General features: G+C 32.8%; 3 protein-coding genes across 3 annotated transcripts; 1 reads left to right on the top strand and 2 right to left on the bottom strand.

Moving 5' to 3' along the window:
- Positions 1 to 245: 245 nt before the first annotated feature.
- On the bottom strand, positions 246 to 8,912 carry LOC132294140 (uncharacterized). The gene is made up of 4 exons (XM_059791890.1): positions 8,474 to 8,912; positions 2,982 to 3,210; positions 958 to 1,082; positions 246 to 773 (listed from the first exon to the last, which is right to left on the bottom strand). The coding sequence occupies exons 1-4, from the start codon at positions 8,807 to 8,809 to the stop codon at positions 690 to 692; spliced, it is 774 nt and encodes a 257-aa protein (XP_059647873.1). The 5' UTR covers positions 8,810 to 8,912; the 3' UTR covers positions 246 to 689.
- A 7,458-nt stretch (positions 8,913 to 16,370) lies between these two features.
- On the top strand, positions 16,371 to 17,170 carry LOC132295790 (secreted RxLR effector protein 161-like). Its single transcript, XM_059794071.1, has 2 exons — positions 16,371 to 16,604; positions 16,739 to 17,170. Exons 1-2 carry the CDS (start codon positions 16,371 to 16,373, stop codon positions 17,168 to 17,170), a joined length of 666 nt encoding a protein of 221 aa, XP_059650054.1.
- Positions 17,171 to 18,737: 1,567 nt separating this feature from the next.
- Positions 18,738 to 25,710, bottom strand: LOC132294139 (protein SYM1-like). The gene is made up of 4 exons (XM_059791889.1): positions 25,217 to 25,710; positions 21,768 to 21,996; positions 19,354 to 19,478; positions 18,738 to 19,142 (listed from the first exon to the last, which is right to left on the bottom strand). Exons 1-4 carry the CDS (start codon positions 25,559 to 25,561, stop codon positions 19,059 to 19,061), a joined length of 783 nt encoding a protein of 260 aa, XP_059647872.1. The 5' UTR covers positions 25,562 to 25,710; the 3' UTR covers positions 18,738 to 19,058.
- Between the last annotated feature and the right edge of the window lie 1,732 nt (positions 25,711 to 27,442).

Below are 27,442 nucleotides of genomic sequence, written 5' to 3'. Positions count from 1 at the left end.
TATTTTTGTTTCAATTTTTTTGCTATTCATGTGCAGGCTGATGACTTCCAGTCAAAATATGTGAGATTGAGTTGAAATAATACAGACCGTGTGAATTCACAATGTAATGTGACATCAAGCGCGTGCTTGAGTTTTTGAAACAAAAAACCATCTCTCACACAAAATTTCCGAGTGGACTTATATAAACCACCTGTTTTGGAAATCAGGTTTTTTCTTTTAATTCAGCATAGGACGCAAAAGGAGCATGCTTCAAATGATTGGTACAACTTAAAAACTTTCTGCGTACAATATCTCTCCTTGAACACCAAACTGGAAGTCAACCAAAATAGAAAGATAGCACAGAGTGCAAATGAAAGTTTTAATTGAAAACCACTAACCTATTTCATGAAACCATTGGAAGCTAAATCTAATTATACAGTTCCTGTAAACATAGTCCATTTATGTAGTTCTTATAAACATATAATTGAATTGATAATATAACCGCATACAATGTTTGTTTCTAACTCGAGTATTTTGGTTAGGCTCCAAACCATGCTTCTGCCACAACGTCACATGATACTTCTGCAAATGCATCAAGATGTTTGTTTGTGTGATTCCACAGCAACTACCATCAGGAGTTGTGCAATCGGAGAACGCGGTCTAGGGCATTAGTAAGAAAATTGGTGGACTGATTATCAGCACACATTTTCTTACTCGGTGCCTGCTTTCTCTAAACTAGCCATGTAGGTAATGTAAACAGTCCATAGAAATGCGAACGAGTTGCTCATCAATGTCTGCATTGTGAAAACACCAAGAACAAAAATCACAAGTTAATAAGCAAATTATTTAATTAGTAAGCCCTAGACATCTCTTGGCATCACAGCAATGACTATTTGAGTTGTGGTCCTTCGGAATTAGTCTTTATACCCATTCAAGTGTAATTTCCTCTTAAGTAGATAAATGAGATGTCATGAATACCTGTAAGTGAACGGGGATGAACTTGAATGTCACAAAATCACACATCGGCCAGTACATAACACCATTTATCATAGTAGGAAGCAAGTCCCGTTTCAATCGAGCAGTGATCTCTGCACCATTTTCACCTGAGTTTGGTTGGGATACCCATCAAAAATTTGAGTTAAACAGCACAAAATTAATGTAAATAGTTCCAGGGAGAAAATAATTGCTCTCACTTTTCAGAAAAAACTAGACATTTTTCCCAATCAGAAAGGCAACGGGTGTTTCAACAATATATTTGAATAGTAACACACCAAAGAGTAGCACCATTACTGTTTGATGTCGATGTTAAAACACTATACTGTGAGGGAAAATAAACCAACACACTATGTGATCAATTGTGATTAGTGAAGTTTACATACAGATACTGGTGGTCTAATACATAGATGAAATCTGAAATTATATATAATAAGAAAAGAACATTAAAACATTAATTAAGCAAACCAATTCTTCACATAATATTGACAAGGACTTTACCTTCGGGGAGAAAAGAAAAAAAAAACATTGATAAGGACTACCTTAAAACCAACAACCATGTCAGAAGAGAATTTGATTTCCATATAGAAAATAAACATAAAGAAAGACAGAAAAATTCTTCTGCTAAATATGTCTGAATCAAGGAATTGCAACAGGAGTTCCATCATTCTAATCCCAATACTTTCTCAAGCAGTTTATCACCTTCATTACTTATCCAGAATATGGTTTTCCTATTTTTCAGATGGGAAGCATTATCATCCCTGTGAATTGAACTTCGAATAATCATATATGTAGTTGAGTGTTAAAACCGTTGTAAATGTAGTGGTAGAAGGCAGGCATGGAATCCACAAGAAGAGGTCGGCCTAAGGGCTTATTTCTTACCCTCAGTCTGAAGGGGCGTAAAAAAAAGGTACATTACATATTTGGGTAAAGACATAGATATTAACAATAGAAATGAAGACAGAACTATGTGTCGCCATGACAATTATGGTTTATTTAATAACATGACAGTGCTGATTAGTAGCTTAATGCAAATTCAATCTGCCGATCTAACAAAAGAGAGAGGGGAGGCAATGATGTGTAATAAGTCACCAGGAGTTGACAATACCCAAATAAAGGTGAGCAAGGACAGCAGTAACTAACAATTTTTTGGTAAACTTCAAAGCATGGCTGAACTTACTAGGCCACAGCCTACAGGAACTGCTAATGAGGGGAATAGATCAATTACTATTTCAGGCAAGCCCAAACTCAATGACATGAATATACCAAATAAATGAAGCGGACAAAAGTCAATAAAATATAGATAATCCAACTGACTTAATTTGTTCAAACATATAATCTGGTTAAACCAAGACAATATTCCACTCCAATCAGCCAATTGGTTAACTAGTTTGATCCAATGAAGCAACTTCATGGTGTAGATGAACATCGATGATAACCAGAACAAGACATTCATGTTAAAGTTTCTGCTTGATTAGTAGGACTAAGAACAGCATTCAATCTTCTTCCTAAGGTATTGATAAAATTTATAAACTTACAAAGAGTAACTGTAAGACCAGATTAGAACTATTTGTTAGTCTATTTACGTTTGGGTAGATATTATTTCTGAATTATGAATGTGTCATCATTCTGCTTACTAGACTAATTGACTACATTTTTTTTTTTTTGTGTTGAGTGACTAATTGACTACTTTTGCCCATAATTATTTATTTATTTACTTTTATAAGTGATTGACCACAATTTAAAAGCTATAATAATATACTGTTGATATTGTATGCTCAAGAACTAATGCTCTAATAATATTAACATTGTCCATGCCGTATTCTACAAAAAATAAAAAGCTCTCTCTATATATGTATATAATAATATATGCATTAATATAGGCAATAGCACAACTATTTCCAGTAAATATTAATCATATTAGAGTCTCCCATTACATAGTATGCATAAAATACAGAAAAGCAGAACTCAAATTAAAGAACGATAATTAAATAAAGAACAATGAGTACCTTGTAAAGCCGCATTCACGGAGAAGAAAACAACAGTCATAACAGGTCCATATAGTGTCTGCCCCATGACAATTTTTTTAATTGTCGACATTACATCACGTTTTGGAAGAACTTTTGACACAAAGTTGAACCAAAAATGTAGTGATGGTCCTAAAATTAGCATTCCATATCCAGCCATGCGTGATGTCCTCACAAGATCATAAGGTTCTGAAGATGGCAGTGCAATTGTCTAAAGAGAAGTAGTAGTAATGATTAGAAATCACAACTCCTCAAAGACTGAAACTCCCAAACAATGATAATAGATGTATAATGACTCCTCAAAACAAAATGAATAAATAACACACATGTACACAGTCACCTTGCACACAAACAGAAACAACACACACACACAGAGAACTGTGTGCAACATTTGCGTTAAAAACTGACCAAATTTTTATTTTCTTGACAAGTGTATGGTAAGAGAAAGACCAATGGACAAATATATGTACATATATAAAATATATATATAGTTCACATCAAAATATAGTATAAGCAAGCAGCTGTTAGCTTGAATAGTATATCCTGCCACTTCCAACTAGGGGTTGCAAGGTCAAGCTTGAGTTGGAAAGCGGGTGCAATGTGGTACTTAAAAGAAGATGATGAAGAAACTGACCATTTTTTTTTTCTTGATAAGTGTATGGTAAGAGAAAGATCAATGGACAAATATATGTATATATATATATAGTTCACATCAAAATTCTATTTTCTAGTATTAGCAAGCAGCTGTTAGCTTGAATAGTATATCCTGCCACTTCCAACTAGGGGTTGCAAGGTCAAGCTTGAGTTGGAAAGCGGGTGCAATGTGGTACTTAAAAAAAGAAGAAGAAGAAGAAGATGAGTGTGGGTGCAATGTGATGCATTGAACCCCCAAATGATGCAGTGTTGGTTTATTGGCTTTAGACTAGAGGCAGATTCAGATAAGAAAATAACAGTGCAGCAATGATTTGCAAATGTAAGGACTGAAAAATAAGCCTTGACTTCATAAGAACTTGGCAACTTGAGATTGTAGGCAAGGATGCCTCAAAAACACACTTCTTTTGACAACTTCACCTTATCCATGAGAGAGAGAGAGAGAGACCCTATAGAACTAAATCTGGACATTCATGTAATTGCATGCCTCTGAGATGTCACGTGATCATGCATTTAAACATATAGGAGGTAGAAGGGAAAATTCAGTAGACAATTCTAGAAGACCAGCTTATAGGAGATGTGGCTAGACATGTTGCGGTTGACCGATCCACCTTCTCGTTTGCTGATGATTATTTTCAGGGTTAAACTCACAACACTCCCCTCTACTTCCATTTTTTGACACTTTACCCCTTGAACTGTTCAAACCACCCCATGTACTACCCAAAAGTTTCATTTAAGGACGAACCACTACTTGACTGATGAAATTACCAAAATGGCCTTACTTTATTTAAATAAATTCAAGGGTTAAATTCATAAAACCCCCCTATACTTTCATTTTTTTACACTCAACTCCATGTACTATCAAACCAACCTTGTACAATGCACAAATATGATTTTGTATTTGCATATTTTATTAATTATCAAAATATCATAAATTATTGTTTATTTTTAATATAACAGAGTATATAGTTTGCAATATTATTCACTCCCTGTTATTTATAAAAATATGTTATACATATTAGCTAATAGTAACAAAGTACATTATATACATTATATTGTAATTGTCATTCTCGTTGCTTCTATCTTGTGGGGTCGTAAATATACATCATATTATGTGATAAAATAAAAATACTATATATATTACATACCATACACAAATATTAGACTATTCTTTCATATTATATAGTTTATATTTTATATTTAAATAAAATCTCAAATATCATATTATGTGCTTTATATAGGTATATTATTTTATATAAAAAAAATTAGTTATTATAAAATGTATTTCTTATACAATTACTAATTTATTATATAATGGGGTCGCGTGTGGATAACCCCCTCTAATATGCATATTGTGCGTATAACCCCCTCATGTTTGTTAACCACCCCTCTATCAAAAAATATGTGCGAATTAGTCCCTTTTGCTTCTTTTCCGGTACCGGAGCTGCAAATATACTAAAATACCCCTCTCTCACACTGATCTATTTCTGTTTCACAGCGACCTGTTCTCTTCTCCAGCACCATCTTCATCAACGGCGGACAAAACAGAGCCCACCCCTGTTAACAGAGACCCACAAGTCAATCTTCTGACTCTATAGGACTTTTCTGATTGTATAAACAGTGCTTGAACCAAATAAGTGTGTATGAGTACAATACTGTGCAATACCCATGACATAACTGAAGGAATATGAAATAGTGAAATTAAGAAATGCAATGTAAGATTTCAGAATTTCATAAGAATACTAAAGTGTCTTGCTATCATGTCTTCTTCTTCACATGGTCGAGAAAAGCTTGTAGAAGTCAAAAGGGTCTAGGCTAGCAGAAGCAGCTGTACCTTGGAAGTGACAACCTCTGAAACTACGTGAAGGGAATAGGTCTGAGCAACAGAGGGACGCTAAATCATTATGGTAATTCTTCAACTGATAAGGAATTTATTGCACACAACTGTATAAATATGTAACACGGGTGCATAGTCAAGGCTAGGTTGTTAGGGAGCAGCAGAGCAAACATCAGAGGAACATGAATGAGGGCTTTCACTTCTTTTTTTATGATGATGAACTGCTCGTTTTTTGGAGTTTTTTTTATTTCCCAACACACAGCTTTGTGAATGGTGTGGGTGGCGGCGGTGAGGAAGAAGAGAAGTGAGGGCCGTGAATATGGTGAGGGCAATTACGGAATATGAAAGGGCAATTTTGGATTTTTTTTTTTTTATGTTTTAGAATTGTCATGAGCATGACACATGACCTACTAACCCCATTCTCTACCGGAAATCTGACTGGAGGTGGTTAGTTGCAACATTTTAGTATCTAGTTTGGAGTTATATGCACAAAATAAACTAGAGGGATGTAATCTGCACAAAATCAAAACTAGGAGAGTGTTTTCTAGACTTTACCCTTATATAATGTAAAGTATTTAGATAGTTTTAGTTATCTTCAACTTTTAGTATAAAATAAATTATATAGTGTAATATTATATTTTATTTATGATTTTTTACAGTATCAGGGCTAAAGTGTCAAAAATTGAAAGTATAGGGTTTTTTTTTTTTTTTCTTTTTTAATGAATTTAACCTTTAAATAAATTTTATATGCAAGGGTATTTTAGTCATTCAAAACTATGACACAATGCACCCATCATATTACCGTCTACTTTAAATGAGAACTAATGGGATGGGGGTGATTTGATCAATCTCATAGTAGTGTAAAAAAATGGAAGTAGAGGGGTTTTTTTTGTATGAAATTAACCCTTATTTCCAAGATAATTCATGCAAGTCCCTTTCATATCCCATCTTATTGTGACCTAAGTCACACAAAGCAGGAGCAGGAGAGCGTCAAAATCTAAAATTATTTGAGAGTGGGAGCATCTTCAAAGCATCCTTCCTTTAATTTTAATGTCATTTTATACAGTGTGGGATCTTCTTTATTTATTATATAATTTATTAAAAAAAGAAAGTAAATAAGCAAGTATGTGTAGTTCAAGTTGGTTGACTCTCTTAAATAAATTAAATAAGTATCTTGTGATAAAACTGATGTAGTGGCAAAGTGGTAACAAATCAGCTCCATCTCCACGTGGCTTCCCTAGCCACATCACCAGTGCATCTACTGAGATGCCTCCATGTGCCCAACCTAACCTCCTACCATTTGATCATTCTCCATCTACAACAATTGATCCCAAATCTGCCCGCATACCAAAAGCCTTTGCTGCCAATTGCTATTCTAATTTCTGCAGCACCATCTCCAATGAAATTGAACCAACTTGCTTTGCTCGAGCAAGAAGGCACCAAAATGGCGTGAGGCCATGCAATACAAGTTCACTGAGAAATAGCACATGAGTTCTCACACTGACATCATCAAAACATTATTGGGAGCAAAAAGTTATTTTAGATGGCTATCTAAAATCAAAGAGCATGAAGATGGGACTGTTGGGAGGTAGGTACAAGGCAATAACTATTGTTAAGTGAAATGATCAACAACCCAGAATTGACTAAAATGAAACATTAAGTCCCTTTTGGTGGTATGGGAAACCTTATCAGAAATTCAAAATTCAAGCTCAGTTTATATGTGCAATTTCAACCAGGCAAACCTTCCTTCCAACACGATAGACACCATCGGTGTTTGTGAACTCTTGGGTAATGATTTCAACATTATAACAATAACAAGATAGTAGGGATAAATAATTTCAAGATGTCAAACATTAACTCTGACAATTGTACTTCTCTCTGTATCACTCTAAATTACCTTTACTTTGGAGTGATGAGTCTTTTTGGGGTGAAAGAGAAGTTCTTTCTCCTGATCACTTGATTTCTCTTCTTTCCACTCCTTAATAAGTGAACCACATTGTGGCAAAGGGGAGATGTTTAAAATTTTCTCATATATTCTCTTCGATTTTCCTAACCAATCAGTGTGTATGTTCTCAAAACCGCAAAGAAAAGAGAGTAAGATACATGTTGAAAGAGGGAAGATTCTATCTACTCAACTTCAATTTCCCACAATCGTTTCTTTTTTAATGTGAATGAGTTAGGAAATCTAACAGATTAAATGAAGTAAAACAAACCATCTGGCCTATAGCTATAAGAGGGGGGAAATGAAGCACATACACAGCTAAAGATAAAAGAAAGTAACCCCAGTAGAGAAAAAGAGGCTCTTCACAATATTAAACTAGTCCAAAAAAACAATAAACTACCAAATCCACACACACATATACAAGCACAAGCGTATACACATGCAATCCTTGATATTTCTATAACATAAATAAATAAACCACCACCAGAAAAGCTTAACAGACACATAATCTTCAGAACAATCCACCAACATTAATGGTTTGCTTGGTTCAGTTTTATGAGAACTGAAAATGGAGAACTGTGCAAAAGTATGCTCGGTTTACCTTTTCCAAGAACTTTTATCTGAAAACTCGTTAGAAGAAAAAAGCATGTTCTTGGAGAACTGTTTCTCTAAAAGAAGTTTTCTGTTTTCTAAAATGGAACCCTTGCTTTCTATGCCAATATTTGAAAAGTAACACCACAGTAAAGTGCTTCTCTTCTTCTTCACACATATTTTTCACACATATTTGACCCATTTAGGCATTCTATGACACTGACACCATAAGCTTTTGCCAGATTAGACACACACACCTCGCCATTTCCATTTTAAAATTTAACACCAAACATAAACAAACTCCAACACATACATTTCAAATCAAGAACAACCCAGAACACAAATTTTACAATTCCTAAAGAAAAACATATTCTTTAACCTCATTACATATATATGGTAAAAAAATTCCCAGAAAATACTTTCCATAGTACAAAGGGATTAGGGCATTTTTACCTGAGCTGACAAGTCGGCGATAGTGTAAATAAGAGCAGAAGTGATGCTTTTAGTGAGAATGGGTCGAGATTTTACCATCCCCAAATACCACCCAACAAACCCAAACGTTGAAGACGACGATCTGGTTGAAGAAAACGGAGAGGAGAGTATATTGGGAGGAGACAAGTCGAAGTTTTTGACTTTTCCGTAAAAAGATTTGGGAAATTTCCCATAAGCTTTCGATTGTTGCTGGTGTTGGCTCCGGAAAATCGGAGCTCCAACTGAATGCCTCTGCGTTAACAAGTTCTGCAGTGAGTTCTGGCTTTTGCAGCCATTTCTTAGGAAGGCGGCCATCATCTCTCTCTCTCTCTCTCTCTCTGTGCTTTGTCAGGGTTTTACTCTCTTGTTGTTTTTTGGGGCTTAGAGAGAGGTTTTGGGAAAATATACGAAAAACTAGAGAGAGAAACCGTGGCGAAGGGTGCCGGTGGGAAATTTGCTTCTTTAAACGTGTGGTGTGGATTTTATTGTACTTCCTCGAGTACCAAACTTGATTTGTACTCGCTCCATTCAAATTCAATAATAGGTTTATGATTATGGTTTGTTTATGCTAAAATTTACATAAAAAAAAAATTATTTATGTTAAATTTCGGGAAAAATTTATTTATGTCAGCAAAACAAGTCTTTGAATTATCATTTTTTTCCCTTCAAATTTGTATAAAGATAGTATATATATATATATATATATATATATATATATATATATATTTAAATGTAAGGAAACTAATATTCCCTATTAAAAAATAACTTAAGGATATAAAGAGTCATAACTAACTTTTATTAATCACTATATTGTTGGGTCACTTTATTGATGGGAGTTAGATATATATATATATTTAAATGTAAGGAAACTAATATTCCCTATTAAAAAATAACTTAAGGATATAAAGAGTCATAACTAACTTTTATTAATCACTATATTGTTGGGTCACTTAATTGATGGGAGTTAGACAGTAGAAGTCTATTAGAGCATCTCCGGCTCCAACAATCTATTAAAAAAAAAATTGTGTAAAATATACACAACTACATATGATTTATAAATTTTTTTCATCTCGAGTAATGTGTTAAAATATACTATCACATCACTAACATGTAAAAGAATTGTATATTTTACACATCTTTTTTACACAGCCACGTAACATATTTTCTCTCTCATTCCCCTTTTCCACTCGCTGTTCCCTTTATTTTATCTCATTCCTTTACGCCTCTTTGTTTCCTACTTTTAGAGCGTCATAAAAAATAATTTGCAACTGGCGAGTAGGTAAGAACTTTTAACCATCTTTTACTTTTATTTTTTAATAAAAATAGTTTGATTCATCATTTTCGTTTCATATTATCTTCTATACGTCGTGGATTCTAGATTTTTTTTAGATTTTTTATCCTTTTATATTCTATTCTAATGAGATAAATATATACTAGCCAAAGATTAGATATATATTTTAATCACGATTTTATATAATTGTTATTTGATACAGTTTACAAATTGTTTTTTTTTCTTTTTTCTTTTTTGGTGATTAGTCAATTCAATCGCAATTGTTGTTGATATTTTTTGTTTCTGTATAAAGTGAAATATAGGGGGAAATTATTATTTTTTTTCCTAATTGAGGAGGATTGGGACGTGAAGTTTAATCGCGAAAAAGTAAATGAATCAAGTAAGTTTGTAAAAGTTATGTAGGGCTTTGGGTATGATACATGGTTGGTTGTCATTGAAGGATATTTTTTACACAAAAGGTATAAAACAATAGTTAGAGCTAAAAATAGGTGTACAAAATTTTTGTATAAATATAATCTGACACATCAGATTTACACAAAAATATATACACAACGGTTGGAGATGCTATTATAATAAGACATTGGCGTAACTTTTATTAATAACCAGATTTAAATATGAGAGATAAATATGTAGTATTAATTTTCTTTGTCACGAGCTTACTTTTATTCACACTAGATTTAAATAAAAGAGTTAAGAACTTTTTATACTTATTGATTTTCACTTCGCACTTCACACTACATTTATCATTTTCTTTTAAGGGAAATAACAAAAAAGTTCTTAAATTTATTAATACACAATTCCTTAATTTATAATATCATAGCTATCCTTTATACAACTTAATTTATTTATTTATTTATTTTTTTATCTTCTTCACTATTTTTGTTTTTTCCGGAGGTCCTCTCAAAGAAAATAATTTATTCTATACTAATAATTTATTTTTAGCAGTCAAAAGGGATAATTTATTCAATAGTGATTTTTTTTTTTTTTTTTGGTACAATCCAAAGAGATATTTATTCAACAAAATTGACTTTTTTTAAAAAAAAAATTGTCAAAAGAGATAACTTTATTTTTTGGTGATTTTTTATGGGTTTTGTCAAAAGAAATAATTTATTCGATAAAAATAAAATATATATATTTTTTGGTCTTATCAAAAGAGATAATTTATTCAATAGAGATAATTTATTTTTAATCATCTTCCTTTTGTACTTTTTATCATTGTTATTTTTTTGGGATCTTGATAATTGAGATAATTTATTCAATAAATATATTTTTTGGGTTTTTTTATCTTCATGTCAAAAGAAATAATTTTTTAAATGGTTACTTTTTATTTTTTTATCTAGCCAAAAGAGACAATTTATTCAACATAACAAATCCTTTTTTTTTTTTTTCTTTTTTTTTTTTTTTTTTTTTGATCCCTTAAAAAAAATTATTCAAATTTTATTTTATTTTATTTGTGTTATCAAAAGATACTTAAAATATTAAAGATTAGAGATAAGAAGAGAAAATATGAAAGGTTAGTTGTGTCATTTAAAAAGTAATAATTATTTACTTGTAAAGATAAGATTATAATTGTTATTTCATTTAAGATTGTAATGTAAATACTGGAAAGTGGAGTGCGAATATTGCCTCCTTTATATAATTGACAATTTGTGAAATGAAGAACTAAAATTGTGTTGGTTATGCTATTACTTTTAATACTTTGAAAATTTCTTAAGTGTCATTATAAATTTATTCTTTTAATCATTGAGGATATTTTTCATTAGAATTAAATAAAAATTATGGGTATGTTTGATTGAGTTTTCCAAAGTATTATTTTGATATCTAAGAAACAATATAAAAAATAATTTAGTTGATAGTTTTTAAAAAATTGAACTAATTTTATTTTGAATTTTGAAAATTATTTTAATTTGCACATACATAATTCATTTCAAAATTGGAACAAACAGTCCAAAATCTACACCGTCGAGTGCCAGCGAGTACTTAATTTTTTGTAGCGCCGCGAGTAGCATATTGTCAAACAAACTCTTCTAGAAGTCTGTTTCAATGATCAAATGAAATTGAAATTGAGTTCGGGTACACCGACACACCGGGACACGCGTATAGGCCTCCACCCTCTTTCGGCCACGTGTCTTTCCAGCCCTTCACGTTATAATTAAAACTCTTATATAAACGTTTATTGCATTACGTCCCTGAACCATTACATATTTTATTTCACTCCCATGTTCTCATTTTAATATTTACACGCGACACACATGCTTCATTTTGCCCGTGACATTGTATAAAGTTGACCAGTATTAGTCATTGAAAAAAAAAGGGAAAAAGTGACAATTGGTGACCTGTTATATATATATATATATATATATATATCTATGTTTGTGTGGGATCCATAATAATTTAAGTCATTCATGATGGACACTTTTTGGCTTGAAGAGAAAAATCATAACTGAGGCTTAGTGAAAGCTTCATATTAAGACTTACAGTAAAAGCTTCATTTTAAATCTTACAAAGGAAGTCTCATTTTGAGCCTATAAATAGGCATATATGTATTGATTTGAAAACCATTACAGAAAGCATATAAATGAATTCCTCTTGATTTCCTTTCTCTTGTTTTCTTTATCTCTCTTAATCCTACTATATATATATATACATATATTTATTATACGTTATCAGCACGAGCTCTATCCATCTCAGATTTGAAATAGAAGCTCTCTCTCCCTCTTTCTATCTCAACTATATATCTTTTTTGTGATATTAGTTTTGATAGATTGTTGGGTTTGTTTACTTTATTGAAGAAAATTGTATTTTTGACTCCAAAGGGTAAGAAAATTTTAATTATTGATTATTATTTATGAAATAAATTTGTTCACTTAAGTAATATATGTGCTCACGCTGTGGTCGGTTCTACCGCCTTTATTATTTAATGATTTACTAACCATGGTCGGTTCTATCACCTTTATTCTTTAATAATTTACATGGTCGGTTTTATCGCCTTTATTATTTATGGCTTGTTTTGCCGCCTTTATTGTTTAATAATTTATTCACTATGGCTGATTTTACCGCCTTTGTTGTTTAATTATACTAAAATTATAATACTTCATATTAAGTTATATAAAGCGAAGGCCATGATTTTCATTCGTTGCCATATTAGTGAGGAACTAAAAACTGAATACCTCACTGAAAGAGATTCACTAAGTTTGTGGAAAAATTTGAAAGAAAGATATGATCATCAGCTTCCTTCCAAAAGCTCGGGTGATTGGCAGTAATTGCGGTTACAAGATTTTAAAAATTGTGGCTGAATACAACTCTGCCCTATTTAAAATCAGCTCTACACTAAAATTGTGCAGTGATACCATCACTAATGAATTTTTGTTGGAAAAAACATTCATCACATTTCACGCCTCAAATGTACTCTTATATTGAGAGCGTAGATTTGAAAAATATTCAAAACTGATATCTTGTTTACTTGTGGCAGAGCAAAATAACGAGCTTTTATTAAGAAACCACCAGTCCCTGTCCAACTGGATCGACACCGATCCCTGAAACATATGTTGCCTCATCACATGGACATAGACATAATAATAGACATAAACGTGATAGTAGAAATGGCTACAATAATGAATATGGTTGTGGTAAAAATCACTCCTATTACCGTGAATGATATCCATCCTAAAATTTTTGCAATCAGAGATTCACACCATATCCCAAAAGAAGATATTATAATGAAATAAAATAAGTAAAAGGGAAGGATGTGGCTCAACCTCCCAAGGCACATGATAATCGGTGTGGAATGATAGGGCATTGACAAAGTATTTGTCATACACTTAAGCATCTGGCTGAACTTTACCAAGCCCCAATAAAAGAAAAGGGGAAATGGAAAGAAATGAATTTCATTGATCATGATGAGCTAGTTGACATCACAAATCTGGATGTATCAGATTTTGAGGACCGTGATGGAAAGATAAACCACCTGATTGGTGATGAAAATGTCCACACCAATTAATCCTATTTTTTATTTCATATTCTTTCTATTATGTTATCTTCAACATATTTTTATTTTCCTTATATTAAAGTTTCTTTTGTTATAACTGTTTCTTTTCTAAATTTGCATGAATAGGAATGGAACTGATTAGTCCCAAAATAAATGGTGAAGATATATGTCTTGCTGATAGTGGAACAACACACACAATCCTTCGGGATCAAAAATATTTTTCTTACCTAATTTTGACAGACGCTAGTGTCAGGACAATATCAGGTCCCACCGACTTGATTGAAGGCTCCGGACGAGCTAACATCATTTTATCACGTGGAACAAGATTACAAATCAATGATGCCTTATATTTTATAAGATCTCGGAGAAATCTGTTGAGTTTTAAAGACTTGCGTCGTAATGGGTATCATATTGAGACCGCAAATGAAAGAAATGTGGAATATCTCTACATTACTTCCATTACCTCATGCAAGAAGCTGATATTAGAAAAACTCCCTATTTTCTCTTCTGGGTTATACTATACAACCATTATGACAATTGAGTCAAATGCTGTGATACATAAAAAATCTTATTACCCAAAACTTTTTATATTTTGGCATGATCGACTTGGTCACCCGGGGAGTACAATGATGCATCGAATTATTGAAAATTCACATGGACACCCACTAAAGGATCAAAAAATCATCTTACCAAATAATCATCCATGCACTGCCTGCTCCCAAGGTAAGTTGATTATCAAACCATCCCCTTCAAAAGTCATTCTTGAATCTCCCCCATTTTTACAACGAATTCATGGGGATATATGTGGGCCAATTCATCCACCCTATGGACCATTTCGCTATTTTATGGTCTTAATTGATGACTCAACACGATGGTCTCATGTTTGTCTGTTTTTTATCCGTAATGTTGCATTTGCTAGACTTCTTGCTCAAATCATCAAATTACGGGCACACTTTCCTGATTACCCAATTAAGATAATCCATCTTGATAATGCCGCTGAATTTTCTTCTTAACCTTTTGATAATTATTGCATGTCAGTTGGAATTGATGTTGAATACCTTGTTGCACACATTCATACTCAAAATGGTATGGCCAAATCTTTTATTAAAAGACTTCAGTTGATTAGTCGCCCTTTGCTTATGCGAACAAAATTACCAGTTTCTGCTTAGGGACATGCCATATTACATGCTGTATCATTGGTTCGTATACGACCAACTGCTTATCATAAGTACTCACCACTGCAACTTGTTTTTGGTCAACAACCAAAAATCTCTCACATACGAGTTTTTGGTTGTGTTGTATATGTTCAAATTGCACCACCCAACACACTAAAATGGGTCATCAACGTAGACTTGGAATTTGTGTTGGTTTTGATTATCCATCTATTGTTAGATATCTTGAGCCTCTGACAGGTGATGTCTTTAAAGCATGATTTACTGACTGTCATTTTGATGAGACTGTTTTCCCACTATTAGGGTAAGAAAAGGTACAACAGCAACGTGATCTTACTTGGAATGCCCTGGAATTGTCTCATTTTGATCATTGCACGAATCAATGTGAACGAGAAGTTTAGAGGATCATTCACTTGCAAAATGTTGCAAATCAATTACTTGATGCATTTACTGATACAAAGAAAGTAATAAAATCACATATACCAGCTGCAAATATTCCAGCACGAATTGCTGTCCCTGAGGAATATTCTGTCAGTAATGCAGCGAATGCATTTAAAACATACTTGAAGCATGGCAGACCAGTCGGTGCAAAAGATACTGTTCATCATAAGAGGAAATCACAAAGAAAAATTGGCACTCCTGAAGAGGCCACAAAGGAGCAACAGATATTATTGATCAATTTGAGATTATAACCTTTGATAAGACAGAGGCTCTTGATGAGGCCCAGATACCTAAAAATGATGAAATAATAAATATTGATGAGGCAAAGGAAATAGATGATGATATGACCCTTGATGAGACATATACCCTTGATGAGGCAAAGGTACCTGAAAATGATGAGATCTCACTAAATTATGAAATGAGATGGAATAGAATGAAATTGTTGTCGACAACATATTCTCATATGTCGTTGCTTTTGATATTGATAATCAGGATCCAGAACCTCAAAACGTCGAGGAATGTCGACGAATAAATGATTAGCCAAAATGGAAAGAAGCAATACAGGCAGAGCTAAATTCATTAGCTAAACGTGAAGTATTTGGACCCGTAGTCCAGACACCTGAGAGTGTTAATCCTGTTGGGTACAAATGGGTATTTGTACGAAAGCGTAATGAGAAAAATAAAATCGTGAGATACAAAGCCCAACTGGTAGCTCAAGGTTTCTCACGGAGACCTGGTATTGATTATGAGAAAACATACTCCTTTGTGATCAATGTATCCACATTTAGATTCATAATACATTTGGCAGTCACAGAAAGATTGCATATGCATATAATGGACGTGGTTACAATATATTTATATGGATCACTAGATAGTGATATTTATATGAAAATCCCAGAAGGATTTAAAATGCCTGAAACAAAACCACATAGTATGTACTCGATAAAATTACAACGATCCTTATATAGATTGAAGCAATCTGGACGAATGTGGTACAATCGCCTTAGCGATTACTTACTTAAAGAAGGGTATGTGAACAATCATATTTGTCCATGCATTTTTACTAACAAATCAGAATCTGGTTTTGTTATTGTTGCAGTATATGTTGATGATTTGAATCTTGTGGGAACTTTGGATGAGATCGAAAAGACGGCCACTTATTTAAAGAAAGAATTCGAAATGAAAGATCTTGGAAAGACAAAATTCTGCCTTGGGCTGCAGGTTGAACATTTTTCGAGTGGTATTCTCATCCATCAATCAATATATACAGAAAAAGATCCTGAAACGTTTTTATATAGATAAAACATATCCATTGAGCTCTCCAATGGTTGTCCGATCACTTGACATCAACAAAGATCATTTTCGTCCTCAAGGATGATGAAGAACTCATTGGTCCTGAAGTGCCCTATCTTAGTGCGATTGGTGCTCTTTTGTATCTTGTAAATTGCACAAGACCTGACATAATTTTTTCAGTCAATTTATTAGCAAGGTACAGTTCTGCACCAACCCGTAGACATTGGAATGGAATCAAACACATATTGCGATATCTTCGTGGCACAACTGACATGGGATTATTTTATTCAAAAGCACCAAATTCTCAATTAATTGGATATGCAGATGCCGGCTATCTGTTTGACCCACAAAAAACCTATTCACAAACAGGATATACGTTTACTTGTGGCGACACAGCTATATCATGGCGATCTATGAAACAGACAATGATTGCAACTTCTTCAAATCATTCTGAGATACTCGCACTTCATAAGGCAAGCAGGGAATGCATTTAATTGAGATTAATGATCCAACATATTCGAACAACATGTAGTCTTTCATCAATAAAAGATAGCCCAACAATATTATATGAAGATAGTGCAGCATGTATTGCACAGATGAAAGAAGGGTATATTAAAAGTGACAGGACCAAGCACATCTCACCAAAATTCTTTTTTGCACATAAACTCCAGAAAAAGGGTGATATTAATATTCAGAAAATACGTTTATGTGAAAATTTAACAGATCTATTCACTAAAACGCTTCCAACTACAACATTCAAAAAGCTAGTTCACGACATTGGAATGCGTCAACTGAAGGATCTTCAGGGATGAACTAATGCAACAATAAGGTGGAGCAATTGATCGAAGAGGTATTGGCATATTGTACTCTTTTTCCTTCGTCCAGGTTTTGTCCTATCGGGTTTTCCTGGCAAGGTTTTAATGATTTAGTTTTAATCTATGCAATATCATTTTCAGATACACAAGAATACTGTACTCTTTTTCCTTCGCTAGGGTTTTGTCCCACTGGGTTTTCCTTAGTAAGGTTTTAACGAGGCATATTCTTAGTGTAGTATTGTGGATTCTAAGAGGGAGTGTTATATATATATCTATGTTTGTGTGGGATCCACAATGGTTTAAGTCATCCATGATGACACTTTTGACTTGAAGAGGAAGATCACAACTAAGGCTTACAGTGGAAGCTTCATAAGGCTTACAGTGGAAGCTTCATTTTGAATCTTACAGAGGAAGGCTCATTTTGAGCCTATAAATAGACATATATGTATTGATTTGAAAATTATTACAGAAAGCATATAAATGAATTTCTCTTGTTTTCTCTCTTAATCCTACTATATATATTTATTTATTTATTATATGACCAAGTTTGATTTTGTTTTATCAAAACAGTTTTCAAAAATTTAGATTTTTTTAAAAATAATTATATGAAAATAAAATATTTTTAAACTGAGTTTTCAAAAAAAGTTTTTAGAAAGTGTCAGCCAAATAAATTTTTTTTCCCTTAAAAGTTTTAGATTAGATGATCCACTACTTCCTTGATTTAATGTTCATAAGTGGTTCCGTTCAAATTCAAAAATAATGTTATGGGTATATTTAAAAAACAAAAACAAAATGTTCGAAAATTATTTATGTCATCAAAATAGCTGTTTGAAATATAAATTTTGCCCTTAACAGACAAATAAAGTAAGAAAAAAAAAAGAAACTAATAGATTGGGACAATTTTTTTAAGATTGGTTAAAAAGTCAAATAAATATTTTAATAAAACTCTAAAACAAACGTCAATAAATAAAGAATTTGTAACTCTCTTTTAATTAGAAGGCTCTCTCAACAACAACTAGCAAGTCACCATTAAGAGACGTCTTCTTTTACTTAAAAAAAAAAAAAAGAAAAAAAAAGGAAGAAGAAGAAGGCAGGTTTCTTTTTATGCTAAAATAAACCTTTATTCAAGCTAAAAGTAGTAATTATTGATACATACCAATTACTCGCAAATTACACGATTAAAAGAATCCAATATCTAATAAAATCAAACTATTATCTCAACCAAAAAAAAAAAAAAGTGACCACAGAATGCAAATGATTATTATTATTTTTTATTAATTTTAATCTAAAAACCACAAACCAATTTCTTGAAACCAATGGAAGTTAAATCAAATTACACATTCCAATAAACACAGTACATCATTGAATTGATACTACAATGGTTGCAGCTTCAAATTTGAGAATTGTGGTTAGAATCCAACCAAGTTTCTGCCACAAAGTCGCAAGATGTTTGTTCGGGTGATTCCACAGCAACCACCGTTCATTAGAAGAAATGCAATCGGAGAGCGCAGAGCCATTAGAAGAAATGAAAATTGGTGGAGTGATTACCGGCACGGCACACATTTGATTACTCGGTGACTGCTTTCCCTAAGCTCGCCATGTATGTCATGTAAATAGTCCATAGATATGCAAACGTGTTGCTCGCCAATGGCTGCATTGTGAAAACACCAAGAACAAAAATCACAAGTTGATAGAGCAAATTATTTCCATTACTAAGCATGGACTTGAATCTCTTTAGTCCATGAGATTTCACCAAGACATCTCTTGGGCATCACAGCTATATGATTACTTAGAGTTGTGGTTATTGGAAATGAGTCTTATTTTCCTCTTTAAGTAGATAAATGATGAGATATCATGAATACCTGTAAGTGAACGGGGATGAACTTGAACGTCACAAAATCACACAGCGGCCAGTACATAGCACCGTTTATCATAGCAGGAAGCAAGTCTCGCTTCAATCGAGCGATGATCTCTGAACCATTTTCACCTGAGTTTGGTTGGAATGTCCATCACAAATATTTTAGTTAGAACACCACAGAATTGAAGTAAACAGTTCCAGGGAGCAAAGGCCTACTCTCACTTTTCAGAAAAACTAGATATTTTAATATTTTTTGTAATCAGAAAGGTAAGGCATGTTTCAATAATAGCACAATAAAGAATAGCACCATAACTGTTTGATGTAGATGTATACTGTGAGGGAACGAACCAACACACCATGTGATAAGAATTCAATTCCAAGACACAGGTCTAATACAAACGTGAAATTTGAAATATATATAATAAAAAGGAACACAAGAACATTAATTAAGCAAACCAATCCTTCACATAACATTGATAAAGACTACCTTAAAGGCAACAGCCATGTCAAAAGGGAGGATTCGACTTCCATTACAGAAAAATAAACGACACTGTTAAATATGTCTGAATCAATGAACTGCAGCAGGAGTCTATCATTCTAATCCCAAGACTTCCTTAAAGTAGATTATCAGCTTCAGGGTTACTTATTCAGAATATAGTTTTCGTATTTTTCAGATGTGGCGCATTATCATCCCTATAGTTTGAACTTTAAATAATCAAATATGTAGTTGAGTGTCAAAGCCATTGTAAATGTAGTGGTAGAAAACCAACAGGCCAGTGGTCTAGCGGTTCCAAGCCCCTACTTCTCAAAGAGAGGTCAGGGGTTCGAGCCTCAGTGGAGGCATGTGTGTGTGAGTACCACCAACTAGGAAAAAAAAATGTAGTGGTAGAAGGCTGGCATGGCATCCACAGAAAGAGGTGTGGGCCTAAGGGCTCATTTCTTACCCTCAGTCTGAAGTCTGAAGGGGTTTAAAAAAGTAGTACATTACATAGTTGGGCAAAGAAATAGACCTTAACACTAGAAATGGAAATATGACAGAACCATGTGGTGCCATGCAATTCTGCTATATTTAATAATACGATAGTGCTGATTTGTAGCTCAATGCAAATTCAATCTGTTGAATTTAACCAAAGAGGAGCCATGGCCACCACTGTGACCGTCTTAACTGGTGGTGGCCAGTCCCTTGCTCTGTTGATGAGAGAGAGAGAGCAGTGCCGTGTAATAAGTTGCAAAGAATTGACAATGACCAAATAAAAGTGAGCAAGGACAACAGTACCCTAACACTTTTTTGGAAAACAAAGCATTGCTGAAATTACTAGGCCACAGCCTACAGGAATTGCCAATGAGGGGAATAGATCAATTGTTTTTATTCAAAACATAATTTAGCCCAAACATGATGACTTGAATATACCTAACAACTGAAGCGGCCAAAATTCAATAAAATATGGATAATCCAACTGATTTAATTGTTCAAACCATATATTCTGGTTAAATCAAGTATAGTAATCATGGTATACAAACAGCATTCTTAGAGGATTCAAGTGTCACACCAACATAATCGGATTTCAGCCGTATCAACATTAACTTATAACATTAAAAGCAAAAATGATGACAATGAGTCATGTAATATTGATTTGCTCACATTTTGCTTTTCTATCTGAAATTATAAGTTCCATTCATCATGATAGTAATAAGATCAACATTCACTATAGAATCGAATAATTGCACTTCATTGGCTACCTTCAAGATGTACTTGATGCCTTTCCAACAGGCCCATTAGGATCATCAAGTATCTTGAGCTCATCCCATATAAAATCTAGATGCATTATCTTTCTACTAGTATGCATGTGTTTAGCACAGACTTGAGTTCAATATTAACTGAATTATCCATAAAATTTTACATTTCAGCTTGATTAGTAGGACCAGGAACAGCATATAAACTTCTTCCTATGGATTTGTAAAATTTGTAAACTTGCAAAGGAGAATAACTATTAAGATTGGATTAGAAGTGCCGAGATCTATTTGTCAGTCATTTACATTTGGAAATATATGTTATTTATTAATTATGAAAGTGTAATTTTTTTTGTTTACTAGACTAATTGACTACCTTTGCCCACAATTTAGAGGTTATAAACTAGATTAATAGCACCATTATAAAAGATATAATAATATATTGTTGATATTGTATTCTATCAAGAACAAATCCTATAATAATATAAGATGGTTCGTGTCGTATTCTAAGAAAGTATATATATATAACCTCTCTCTATATATATGCATTAATATGTATAGGCAATAGCATAACTATTTACAGTATATATTAATCAAGAAAAAGTCCCCAATCACATAGCACACATAACATACAAAAAAACAAAACTCGAATTAAACAATGACATTTAAATAAAGAACACTGAGTACCTTGTAAAGCCGCATTCACGGAGAAGAAAACAACAGCCATAACAGGACTATACATTGTCTGCCCCATGACAATTTTTTTCATTGTAGTCACTAGATCACGCTTCGGAAGTACTTTTGACACAAAGTTGAACCAAAAATGTAGTGATGGTCCTAAAATTACCATTCCAAATCCAGCCATGCGTGATGTCCTCACAAGATCATAAGTTTCTGAAGATGGTTGTGCAATTGTCTGAAGAGAAGTAGTAGTGATGAGTGACATCAAAAAATAATGATACCTCAGATATCAAAACTCCTCAAATAATGAAATTCTCAAACAATGATAATTATATACAATGACTCCTCAAAACAAAATGGATAAATAACAGACACGTTTGCAATCACCTTGCACACAAGCAGAAATAAAACACACACACTCACAGAGCTGCGTGCAACATTTTGTGTTAGAGATTAACCAAATCTTTTTCTTGCAAAGTTTATTGTAAGAGAAAGAACAACGGGCAATACAGTGTGGTAAAATGTACAAGAATAAAAAAGTAATTGGTTAAGCAAGCAGACAAACTTGTCCTCGGAATGCAAAGGGAAAATGAATAGAAGAGAAATTGAAATATAGAGAGAGAGTTCACATCACATAGGACAGATAAAGCCAGCATATATGACTTTAAAATTCTATTTTCTAGTACAACCAGCTGTTAGCTTGAATAGTATCTCCTTCCACTTCCAAATAGGGGTTGCAACGTCAAGTTTGAGTTGGAATGCGGGTGCAGTGTGGTACTTAAAAGAAGAACATGAAGAAGAAGCCAACTATTTTTTAGACCATTCAAAATTGTTTTTCTTGATGCATTGAACCCCCAAATAATGCAGTGTTGGTTTATTGGCTTTAGACCAGAGGCAGATTCAGATAAGATAATAATAGTGCAGCAATGATTTGTAATGGAAGGACTGAAAAATAAGTCAAGGCTGCATAAGAATTTGGCAACTTGAGATTGTAGGCAAGGATGTCTCAAAAACAACATTTCTATTGACAACTTCACCATACCCAAGGGAGAGAAAGAAAGACCCTATAGAACTAGATCTGGAGATTCGTGTAATTGCATGCCTCTGAGATGTCACGTGAACATGCATTTAAACATATAGGAGGTAGAAGGGAAATTTTATTAGACAATTTTATAAGACCAGCTCATAGGAGATGTGGCTAGACATATTGCGTTTGATGGGTCTGCCTTCTCGTTTGCTGCTAATTATTTTCAAGATAATTCATGCAAGTCCCTTTCACATGACTTCCTAGCCACATCACCAGCGCATCTACTGAGATGCTTCCATGTGCCCAACCTAACTTCCTACCATTTGATCGCTCTCCATCTGCAACAGTTGATCCCAAACCTGCCCGCAAAAATACTCAACCAACATTCCACCCTCTAGAACCCACCATATGTTCACTATAATAGGTCTCAAAACAAGACACCACAATGGCATGAGGCCATGCAATACAAGTTTCACTGAGAAATAGCACATGAGTTCTCACACTCCATCCAAACACCATCACAACATTGTTGGAAGGTATAAGGCAGTAACTGTTTCTAAGAGAAATGATCAACAACCCAAAATTGACTAAAATGAGACATTAAGTCCTTTTTTGCAATGGAAACCTTATCAGAAATTCAAAATTCAAGCTCAGTTTGTATGGGGAAGTGGAACCATATCACGATTGTAAATAGATAACCGTCAGATGTAACCAACATTTAAGTTTCAATTGTGCAATTACAACCTGGCAAACCTCCCAATTGCATGAACAACCATGCTTCAGCTATTGGTTTTCGTGAACTTTTAGATTATGATTTCAAGGTTATAACAATGACGATTAACAAAATAATAGAGATAAATAATTTCAAGATACTAATAGCATGTCAAACATTAACTGTTACAATTGTACTTCTCTCTGAATCACTATAAATTACCTTGATTTTGGAGTGAAAAGTCTTATTTAGGCCCAGAGAGAAGTTGTTTCTCCTGATCATTTAATTTCTCTTCTTTTCTCTCCTCATTAAGTGAACCACATTGCGGCAAAGAAAAAGGTTTAAAAATTCTCATCTCTTCTCTTCAAGTTCCAGGTACTTATTAATTGTGCACGGTCCTCCTTTTATTATTATTATTATTATATATGAAAGAACTTTATTCTTTGGAGGAACATTGAATATGAATGAGTTAGGTAATCTAATAGATTAGATTAAGTAAAACAAACCCAGCTGGCCTATAGCTATAAGATGGGGGAAATGAAACATAAAAAAGTAAAAGAAAGCAACCTGAGTAGAGAAAAAGAGGCTCGTCACAATATTAACTGGTCCCAAAAAACAATAAACTACCAAATCCACACACAATATACATGCGTATAAGCAAGCAATCCTCGATATTTCTAAAAGAAAAACAAATAAACCACCACTAGGAAAACTTAACACACACACAATTTTCCCAACAATCCACAAACACTCACTTTTATTTTCTTTTCTTTTTTAATGCCTGAGAGCTGAGAAAAAAGTCTTGTCAACGGATCGGATCAACCAAATCCATAGCCGACTTGTTTAGCTAACAGGTTATTGATTGAATGTTCTGATCCATATCCTAATTAGCTCAGACATGTCTAGGTTAGATACTTAGATGGAGTGAAAAATTGTTAATATATAGATGGGCAACCAAATAAATCTAATGATAAAATATTAACATATATAAATTTAATAGTAGACAACTAATATATATATAATATTCATATATAGTATATTGTAATATAATAAATATATATAATTTTAAGGAAAATGATTCTTGCACCTAATAGTTGCAATAAATTGCTAGTACTTTTTTAATTAGTCAATTATGTAACAAATAAGAAAGCGGAGCCCTCCACTTAGTTATATTTGGTATAAGTAGCAGATTAAAAATGATTAGGTTAGACAATTCACTATAAGTGTGTTCGGCATGACTATCACTACTCTAATTTTAATCCAATTAGATCAGGATCTGATTACCTCTAATCCATATTCGATTATTGAAATATTTATTCAATTCGTATTCGGATAATCAGATTGGATTCAGATCGGATTAGAATCCGAATCCATTGACAGGTCTATGAGAAAATAAAAAAAGAAACCATTCTTTTTATGCCTAAAAGCTGAGAAATTAAAAAGGAACACATACAAGCTAGTTGAAAATTAACAGCACAATAATGTGCTTCCCTTCTTCACAGCAATTTGACTCCATTTAGGCATTCAATGACACTGACACCCTAAGCTTTTACTAGATCAGACCCACCAAACAAGCTCCAATTACATATATTTCAATTTAATAACAACCCAGAACTCAAATTTTACAATTCCTAAATAAAAACATATTCTTTAACCTCATTACATAAATATAGTAAAAATTTCCCGGAAAATATGAAGGCATTAGGGTATTTTTACCTGAGATGACAAATCGGCGGCAGTGTAAATAAGAGCACAAGTGATGCTTTTAGTGAGAATTGGTCGAGACTTGACCATCCCCAAATACCACCCAACAAACCCAATCGTTGAAGACGACGAGCTCGTTGAAGAAAACCGGGAAGAGAGTATGTTGGGAGGAGACAAGTCGAAGTCTTTGAATTTTCTGTAACAAGATTGGCGAAATATGCCATAGGCTTTCGATTGTTGCTGGTGTTGCCTCCGGATAATCGGAGCTCCGATTGAGTCGGCGATTGAAGGTCTCTGCATCAACAGGTTCCGAACTGAGTAGTGGCTTTTGCAGCCATTTCTTAGGAAGACAGCCATCTTCTTTATCTCTATCTCTATCCGGATCAGTGCTTTGTCCGGGTTTACTCTCACTCTCGCTCTCGTTCTCTCTCTCACTCACTGCTTTTTCTTTTTCTTTTTTAACTGTAGAAAGAGAACTTTTAAAAACTTGAGAGAGAGAACGTGCAAACCAGTGCTGGTGGGAAATTTAATTATTTAAATAAGTGGTGTTGATTTTATTGTACTTCCTCGAGGACCTCGAGTGCCAACTTGAATTGTACTCGCTCCATAAAAAATTCGAAAATAGGTTTAAAATGAAAAAAAAATAAATTATGATTTATACTATTTAAAAATACACACACATTTAAATATAAAAAAATAGGTTTATGATTATATTAGGGCAACTATTTACGGGTTTTGTAAAAGAAGAAAGTTGTTTAACCCAAAAAAAAAACGATATATGGGTTTTTGTGACTGGGTGGGTGTAAGCGATAATTTCATGTCAAGGGGTGGATGATCATGCATCCACTTACATTGCTTCATTTGCATCCTCGAAAGAGGATTTATCATTTTTTTTTATATTAAAAAATATGTTTTTGGTTAATGATAAATTAAAAGTTTGCCTAGTAATTCTCACATTCCAAAAGTAAAAGTAAGCTTTCAAGTTTTAAAGAAGAATGTGAGTATGTTGTTTGTGAAAGAAAAGAAAATAAAATTATTTATGTCAGTAAAATGAGTTTTAAAAGTATGGTTTTTGCACTTGAAATATATGTAAATGCAATATATAATAATAATAATGAATAAAATAGTGTTGGTTATGCTGGTATTATTTTAATATTTTATGACCTTGATTGTTGAATTGTTATATTTATAAAATAAAAAAAATAGAAAAAAATGAATGACGGCCTTAGTAACAAACTCGTTATGTTATTATTAAGAGACATTTTCTTTTATTAAATAAAAGAAAAAAAGAAGAGAGTTTCATTTTATGCTGAAATAAATTATTATTCAAGCTAAAAGTAATCAATGTTTACAAATAAACTCAAGCACTGATGCATGTTTTTATAATAAATGTTTCAAGTTTGTTCAATTCAAAATTAGTTAAGCAATTAAAAGAATTACATTATCATGTCATTATGTAAGTGCAAGTACAATAACGATACTTAAATGAAGTGTAGAGTTCAACTAAAAATAATCAAGTTAAATATAGAAGAACTACAGTGAAAAATATGAATATGTTTAATTCAATCTCTTAGATTAATTTTTTACCATCTTAAAAAAAAAAAAAAAAAAAAAAAAAAAAAAAAAAAAGAATAATTGGAAATTTAATTTGGTTGATAGCTTTCTAAAAATTCAACTAAAAATATCTGAATTTAGGAACCATTTTGTATGATTGTTGAGATTTATTTATTTTTCGGCATAAATAATGAAATTTGTTTATTGGAAATTGAAACAAACATTCCAATTTTGATTGATATAAAAATATATATATTTTTTCAATTTTTTACGATTCCAATTTTCCCTTTTTTGGTTGGTAAGGCCGTAAGGGTAACAATTTATACTCAAACTCATCAAACCGTCCAACGCCACTCATTACAATTAAATTATTTGGATACTCAATTTGTTTGAGTGGATAATTAATGGGTAAATAAATGGGCACCATACAATTAATGGGTAAATAATGGGTTAAAATGGGTACCCAACTTAACCCACTCATTCTATCTAATTTGGAAAGTTTCTACTTTGCTGAGAAGCTTTATCATTATTGAACTAATTTGAAGATTACAAGAAGTTGAGAGACAATTTTATTTCAGTGTTTAATCTTATATTTTATCCTTTTTTGTTTGCTTTTTTATATGTTTTAATTTATCTTTTTTTTTTTTTTTTTTTGATAAGTATATATATTTGTGTGGCTTTTTA

This window comes from Cornus florida, unplaced genomic scaffold (assembly GCF_030987335.1).
Source record: "Cornus florida cultivar Cherokee Brave unplaced genomic scaffold, ASM3098733v1 CherokeeBrave_3.0.0_Hap2_Chr02, whole genome shotgun sequence".
Lineage (NCBI taxonomy): Eukaryota > Viridiplantae > Streptophyta > Magnoliopsida > Cornales > Cornaceae > Cornus > Cornus florida.
Note: the sequence above shows the minus strand (reverse complement) of the source record. Positions and strands in the feature narration are given on the sequence as shown.

What these genes read in the sequence shown, in the direction of transcription:
- LOC132294139 (XM_059791889.1), bottom strand. Translation starts at nt 25,561, where the DNA reads ATGGCTGTCTTCCTAAGAAATGGCTGCAAAAGCCACTACTCAGTTCGG. An exon ending in CGTGAATGCGGCTTTACAAG is followed by an intron (nt 19,479 to 21,767) that starts GTACTCAGTGTT and finishes AACCAAACTCAG; the next exon opens with GTGAAAATGGTTCAGAGATC. An exon ending in TCATCCCCGTTCACTTACAG is followed by an intron (nt 19,143 to 19,353) that starts GTATTCATGATA and finishes TTCACAATGCAG; the next exon opens with CCATTGGCGAGCAACACGTT.
- LOC132295790 (XM_059794071.1), top strand. Translation starts at nt 16,371, where the DNA reads ATGTGGTACAATCGCCTTAGCGATTACTTACTTAAAGAAGGGTATGTG. An exon ending in AATTCTGCCTTGGGCTGCAG is followed by an intron (nt 16,605 to 16,738) that starts GTTGAACATTTT and finishes ACATCAACAAAG; the next exon opens with ATCATTTTCGTCCTCAAGGA.
- LOC132294140 (XM_059791890.1), bottom strand. Translation starts at nt 8,809, where the DNA reads ATGATGGCCGCCTTCCTAAGAAATGGCTGCAAAAGCCAGAACTCACTG. An exon ending in TCGCCGACTTGTCAGCTCAG is followed by an intron (nt 3,211 to 8,473) that starts GTAAAAATGCCC and finishes ACTTCTCTTTAG; the next exon opens with ACAATTGCACTGCCATCTTC. An exon ending in CGTGAATGCGGCTTTACAAG is followed by an intron (nt 1,083 to 2,981) that starts GTACTCATTGTT and finishes AACCAAACTCAG; the next exon opens with GTGAAAATGGTGCAGAGATC.